Genomic DNA, 7,801 nt, shown 5'->3' on the forward strand with positions numbered 1-7,801 from the left:
GCATGTGGCAGTTTAATTACCCTCTTGAATATGTGAAACACATCTTTGTCATATCTACTTATATCTGAAGAGAGCCATCCTATAACACTAATTAAAGAGGGATGATGACAATTTTTCCATACTCAAATTATGTCCCATCTGTCTAGTCATCCTCCCGTTCACTCTCTGGATTAATTAAGGGTGGGGAAAGGTTGTCTCCCTGGAGTTCTGCTTAATGCAGGATGAAAAGTCTGTTTTAACAGAGAAACATACCAAATTCCTTTCCTGTTGTCCAAGAGTAAAACACAGAGCAGAGCAGAGCCCTTTGTTTTGCTGCACTCTGATCAGCTAGTCATATGTTGAATGGCATCATGAGCCCAGTTCATGCAAATTTGCTGGATCTAGCACTTGGTCTGAAGGGAGATGCAGCAAGGCCAGCAAGTCACATACTGTCCTCTGATATCTGGACCCATAGTTGAAATCAATCTTATATTGGTATGAATAAAGGAGACCACAGCACCAAAAGGGTGTGGTATGAAGGCACAGCAGCTTTTTACCATTGCTTTTTATCAGCACAAGAATACTTCACCCCTAGCCATTTTCCTTTGATATCTGAGGCATCTGGGTAAATTGAAAAATATTCTGGTCTTGCTTAGTCAGAAGAGCTTCAAAGAATTTATTCTTATTAACATGACTGGGTTTACTTCTTCCTAAACGTATCTGCATGGATCCTGTTGCACATTTCAATCAGACCTCCCAGATGCCTAAGCCATTAATCTTCATGTAAACAGCAACAGAAAAAGCTTTTAAAGCAGGGAAGGATGAAAAGCCCTGAGGCGTCAGGACTGTGTATCAGGAAGGAAGGGATGCTACTTGTACTAGATGTCATACTCCCACACTACCCTCAGAGGACACGTGCTGGCTGATATCACATGCCAAAAAGAGAAAAATGAGGCAGGGGAAGAGGTGTCAGCAAGGCCTGGGCTTCCCAGACCCTCTTTATGTGGGTGAGCTGAGCAGCAGAATCATTTTTATCCTCTCCTGCTTTATAAGCTTTTCCACTTCTTTTTCTTGTTGCTACTGGTGGTGGTGGTTTGGGTTTTTATGGGCTTTGATTTTTACTTTGTTTGTTTTGGGTATTGGTTGTACTTTCCTTCTTCCCTTAGCTGAGACTGGTGACAACATCATTCACTCATAAGAATGCACTGTCACCAGAGATTTTATCAGCTCAGAGAGTGACAGTGCTTTTACTACCCTGATTCTCCAGGTTATACAAGGCACTGTAAATATACTCTATGAAATTAATTCATATAAATGACTACATGGTATTAATTTAGGGTCATCAGTTGCTTAGTCTATTCTGATCCTTTGGTTAGGCCAGGAGATGATAATGGCTATAAATGTGCATAAAGCAGGGCTGCTAAATATTAAAACTGCTAAAATAAAAGTCTTTAATAGCCACCATATTTCATTGTCATTTTTCATATACACTACATAAACCTAGCTTTAATTTCAATATTTCTTCATGCCTACTGTATATTTTTCCTTTTTACCCCCCTCTGGCCTAAAGCAAAACTAAACAGGGTACTTATGAACAATTCACTTTGTGGATTATCTGTCCCATGCTGACCCATTTTCCAAACAACATGAAAAAAAAATACAGCTCACCATACATAAAAGATTCTTTACATACATTCTTTTTCTTATAGAATGCTGAAGCTCATCATTTTATAACTTTAAAATAAAATTTTCTGGGGAAGATAATAAATTCAAACCATGCTAAATTAGACAGGCAGCCTGTGGCTAGATATTTCAGCAGTTGCTGTGACATGAGGTTAAAGTGTTTTACAATCTCAAAATTTCATTGTGGAGAGTTTTTTCAACTCAAATTATTAACAGCACTGGACAACTATAATTACTAAGACACAGAGAGTTAAAAAAAAAATCTGTTTCCCCCTTTCTTTTTTACTTTGTATAGTTGTTGCTACTGTGTTCACACTACTGCATTACTCCCTTCTGTCATCATTCTCTCCTCAACTAGAGTCCAAGAGCCACTGGTTCTTCTCCCTATTTTATTCTTATTTTATCTTTTTATGGTCTTTAACAAAACCTTTAACAAACTCTTACAGTGTTTTCCATCTAGACCTAATTGCTCTGGAAAGAAAATGAACCCTTCTTTGAATGAAGTTATAGAGGTTCTCTCACAGAAACATTCCAGCTTACTCCTGCATGAAAATCCTATGCAGAGCAGGGGAGAAGCAGACAAAACAAAACTAAACCATCAGTTTTTTGGGGTTTTTTTTTTACTTCTGTACTACTTTACTACTACCTTTTCTACTTGCACATAGTTTTGAGCTGCTTGCATAGTAATTCGCCTAAAATTTGGAATTCTGTTTTCTCCCACACAGGTCTGCAAGTAATCAGCATAAAGTTTCACACTTAGATTCATTTTCGAATTCTCTAGGCTCCTAGGGATTTTGCACCTGGCTCATACAGTAAGCACATATTTTTTAAGACATTAAAAAGTTCTGGACACAAGTATACCTGAATTTAAGAAATCAATTGGTATTTTTGTCCTTAGACAAATATTCTTTCACTAAGTACTGAGAAAAAAAGAAGACCATTTAATAATGGATCCTATTTCTAATAATCTTTTATACTTTCAACCCCACTCTGTAACATGAGTAGCAAAAGGTTGAGTAGCAAAAGGGGACAGTTTAAGAGATATGATGATTTTTTTTCTTTTGCCTTAGTCAAGTATAAACACAAGACAATGGGCTAAAAGAGTAGTATGAAAAAGTGTGACCCTGTTGTCCACATACAGAGGTTGAAATTGCATTCTCCCACTCCAAAAAAGTCTCAATAAAATCTTCAAATGCAATTGTTTCATTCTACTTGTCTGCAAAATAAAAAAAAAAAAATCTAGTGTTTTAGAATGATATTAAAGAATTTTATTTCCATAATATGTTAGTATGTTTCCTATAAGTTTGCAATTTTTACCAACTTCTCCCCTTGCCTCCCCACTGCTAAGCTGGTTAATTGGTGATCCTTTTCCCTCTGCTTTAGACATCTTACTAATTACCTTTAAAATAGTGTTTACAAGATTTTACTTATAAGAACAATGTCACAGTCAAATCTGAGCTTTTGCTTTGCAAGTGATAGCAGCACAGTCAATACTAAAAAAGAAATACAGGGAGGAGTGGTTTCACTTGCAAAATCTTTTAACTAGTCCATCATTATAAGCCTTTCCATGAATTTTTAAAAAGTACCAATATTCTGAAACTAATGTAATAAATGAAGGGTGATCATATTACCCAGTTTTAAAAATTGCTTTGCATAATGTAATCACTTACTTGCTTTAATTGAATTTCACTTTACATCATTTAATAAATGAATGCTGATCATTTGACATAATTGAATAAGTAGTTCAGATCATTCTCTGTACTTCTTAGGTTAAAAATTATTTGTGTAATCTTCTAGGATTGTATTGTGATATTTTAAAGTTAGGTTTCCTTTCTTCTCTCAGCTTCTTCATTACCCTGTGTAATTCCACCATGCATGAAGGAGCCTAACCTAGCCATGCAAGCTGAATTTTTCAAGAAAATACATAGGGTAACTTTACAGCCTCCCACTACTTTACATAGTGCAATTCTACAACAGACTACAAAAGCCATAATTTCAATTAAAGAGTCATTTTAACTGATATAACCATACCAACGTGAGGTAGACAAGGTCTGAATCTTCAATCACCTAGCAAAGCCCAGATTTTCTACTTTGTGTTTGTGAGACAGAATTTCATTTTGAACTGAAGAGACAAGAGGTTTGATGAAGAACTACTCATAATTCAGAAGCTAAATTGTGCTCTACTCAGAGTTAAATCGAGCCGTCATTCACAATAAAGGAAAAAGAGAAAAAATACAGAGTTATTGGGGAAAAAAAAGATAGAAACATGGAAAGACAGCTGAAAAAAGCTAAAATAATGATTTTTACATTTCAGAAACAATTCTGCCTTTCCAGTTGTTGCCTTTTATAAAAGATATCACAGTATTATGACTAGCTCATGGATAGAATGTATGGGTTATCTCTCTCTATATATATATATTTATACATATATGTGTGTGTGTGTGTGTGTGTGTATATATATATATATATATATAAAAGATCCATTAAAAAGTAATCATAGAATACATTTCTAGCTTTGCACTGGACACCAGTTTTTCCCCTTCAAATCCAAAGCAACACATTCTTAAGAAATATTAACTGTAAGTCATCTGCTGCTTTCCTATACAGCTGCTAATATTTTTAGATTATGAAAAACAGCTGGTGAAAACATCCTCTCAGGATGAAGAATGCACAGAATGCAATAGTACCCAAGGATTTATGTATCTTGCAATACAGAAACTAAGTGCATTTGCTTAGAAATAGCACCATTTTTATTTCAAAAGAAGTTATTCCTGTCCAGAAGTGAGTATTCATAATCAAACTGCCAAACACCAAAGGGATAATAAATCTACTATTTTGTCTTCTACTCTACTATCTACCATTTATAGCTGGAGTATGTCCGCCTCATGCATCCTCACACTTTTTACCAGTTTTAATATGTACTCTTCTACAGAGAAGAATATGCAAAGGGAAAAAATAACTACTAAATGCCATTTCATATATTTAATGTCCACTTAATTCATTTCATGCTTATCTTTTCATTTTCTTAGTACAGTAAGAGTAGAGGGAGTAAGGCATGACCTTAACTTTTAGCAGATAGGAGAATAGAGGTGGATATCCACGTAAGTAACTCTTTAATTGCCTTGAAATTATTACTTTCTGCTTAGTGATGAAAAATATGGGCACTTCTCTCTAAGAAATTCTTCCTCAGAAACTGTGAATGAAATTGTAAGGGATAATATTTGAGAAGAAGACTAAGTATCTTAATAAAGGCAAATGGTAAAAATTTTGTTCTTCCACTTTCCTTTCTCCAGTGAACTCTTTCTCCCTGGGCCTGCTGCTGTCACTTCATTTTCACTTCACTGCACCTTTTAATGTCATAGCAATGATTTGCATTACAAAACCTTTATGTGCAAGGGTACAAAGAAGTCCCCATTGTGGTGCTTAACTAGACAAACTTCATTCATTGCCACACACATCTGATATCAAGCAACATGAAAGAAATGTTTCCTTCTATTATGTTTCTCAAAGTCATAACCTTTTCCTTTATTTACATTGGAGCATTCACTCTTTTTTAAGAGCTACTGACATCTAATGGATTAGTTATTTTCCTTTATCTAAAGCTTTCCTTCATCTTGATTTTCCTTATCCTTAATTCCTTTGAGCTGGGTTAAAGGGAGGTGTTTGGACTTTGGTGGGGGGTTTTTTGGTAGGTGTTCTTGTTTGGGGTGGGTTGTTTGTTTTTTTCCCACTAGAGAAGCTTTGCAAGATATTTCATGATTGGTCTTGACATGGCTAATAATTAACATGCAAGAACTGACCTAATATCCTGTCTTTTTTTCTCCTTTCTGCTCATGAAAATCAGTATCTGGTGATTTAGGGTCTGAAATTTGCAGTAAGTTACCTAATGTTTGGTAGCAAACTTAGAGCAATAATGATTGAACTATTACTTCAGGTGCTAAGGGAGTTGCTAGGTCCAGCAGTTTTTGCCACCCAGGCCTTTTCCTCATTTCCAGTCCAGTAAAACCTAACTCGGCACACTTGCAGGCCCTGGGGTTCCCCTACACACACTTAAAGGATAGAGCTGCTGGAGTGCCCATTCCCAGGTCAGCATCAAGGCTTAAGACACCTTCCAGACAGACACATATTTATCAGCACACACTGTGCAGTCCAATGCAGCGGGAGCACAGCCTTAGCCAGCGCCTCTCTAAACACCAACTGCACTGACATAAACAAGCATATGAGTATCCCACATGCTAACTTAGTCTCTTTCAGCCCATGCAGGCTGGGGGGAGACTGACAGAAAATGGGTAGCAAAGGGATTTAGAAAGAAAGGCAAGCATACCTTAAGTAAAAGCAGTGTATTGCTGGTATAATTCAAGCATGCATGTGACCCCCACATCACTTTTCTGGAAAAAATAATTGACTCATTCCTTGCCCTGGCATGAGACAACTGAATGAATACAGACAGACTTTCTTGCTCTATTATTTGGGAATTGCTCCTGTGCAACTCCCAAGACTGCTTTACCGCCTGCTGAACATCAACATATTAGTTATTCTGTTGCTGTCATACCTATTTAGACTGTAACCTCATGCCACTTCAAAAACTGACATGGATTTTATCTGAAGAATAAGTTACTTCTAAAACCACCATTTGAGCAAGAAAAATAAAAATAAATATTAAACTTTACCCTAAGGGTTTCTCACAGAAAAACCAAAGCTTTCAATACAAGTTTGGAAGTGGAAGAGTCTGCACATTAATTGCTCTCCAGGATTCTACTGCAGTTAAGTCTCAGTCCAAAAGCTCAGATCATGACCTCACAACAAGTTACCCTGAGCCAGGTTACCTTTTCTTACAGCTTTACCTGCACTCACACACAGTAATTTTTGGTCTGCACATGCTGAAGAACCCTCCCCAGATTTTCAGATACAGAAAACTTACTGGGGGGGGGGGGGGGGGGGGGGGGGGGGGATGTGGGAGAAGTGACCTAATATTATGACATTAAAATAAAATAATCCAGCAGTGGTGGTCAGCTAGTTTGCTCGACATGCAGATTTCTTTAATTGTGTTCCAATACAACAATGAACTAGTAAGAAGATGCAGCAGGTCCAGCAAAGCAGAAAGCACCTATAGCCCTGTCAGAAGGTATAGGAGTCCAGAACACAGAGATCATGGAATGGCTGATGTCTCATGAGGAAGCCATTGCTGACAGCAGCCAAGAGCTCCAAGACACTTAGCACTGCACAACACCAAAAGATATACAGCATGGCAAAACACAACTGGTCTTCCAGCTTCTTTAGACAGCCTTTGTCAGAAAGCTGCTCCACATGGCCTAAGTCTCCCCTGCAGTGAGAATGCCTCTCCTTACAGCAGCTTTCAGGAACACAAGCTGGATGATACCAAGAAGATGATGTCTTTAGCCAGTCTGTGTAGTTGTGGACCCCACAACACTGCAGCTTCCTCTGTATCACATCCATAGCACTGTTTCCAGGATCCTGGGAGCACGTCCAATTGTGCTGGTGAACCAGGTAACCCATAGCATTTTTCAGCTGAGAAGTTGTCTTAACAGAATAGGAACATGCCAGAGCTGCTGAAGACATTTCTAGGCAAAGAAGGAGCACCAGCAAGTACATGAGAGTCCCTTGTTGATTGCGGGAACACTTCACAGAAATAGAAACAGCCAAAAGTCCAGTAGGGAACAATATAAGTGCAATTGCAAGAGTCAACCAACCAGGGAGAAACAAGTAAGAGTCCTGAAGTAAATATCCATAGTTCTTGAACATCAGGATCACCAAGACTCCACCAAACACCTGTACTGCAGCAGTACCCCAGAAGATGAAGCCTAGAAACCTCAGCAGAGACTGAGCAAAGGCCCTAAGCTTGGCTTCTTCATAGCACCACCAAGATGGCAGAACAACCACAGCCCTACCACTCCACATTCTGCTCACTCCAGCTAACCCTAACCCTCATTATCAACATTTAAGAGGCTTCCACCTCACTTACCCAGGTGCAGCAGTGACATCTCCACCCAAAAACAATTTGCAAGAGAGCAACTCTGATAAGGCTCCTTAGGACAAAGACTCTGCCCTGCATCAGCTTAACCACGTGCTGCTGCTGCAGCTTGTTCAGCACAGCCTGCAGAAAACAGGAAGGCATGTA

At 38.2% G+C, this 7,801-nt stretch overlaps 1 protein-coding gene across 1 annotated transcript; it reads right to left on the reverse strand.

Moving 5' to 3' along the window:
• Window positions 1-6,675: 6,675 nt before the first annotated feature.
• Window positions 6,676-7,581, reverse strand: LOC134056926 (tetraspanin-3-like). The gene is given in 1 exon segment (XM_062513885.1): window positions 6,676-7,581. A coding segment is annotated over 1 exon segment (906 nt).
• Between the last annotated feature and the right edge of the window lie 220 nt (window positions 7,582-7,801).

The sequence above is a fragment of the Cinclus cinclus genome, chromosome Z (assembly GCF_963662255.1).
Source record: "Cinclus cinclus chromosome Z, bCinCin1.1, whole genome shotgun sequence".
In the NCBI taxonomy this organism is placed as follows: domain Eukaryota; kingdom Metazoa; phylum Chordata; class Aves; order Passeriformes; family Cinclidae; genus Cinclus; species Cinclus cinclus.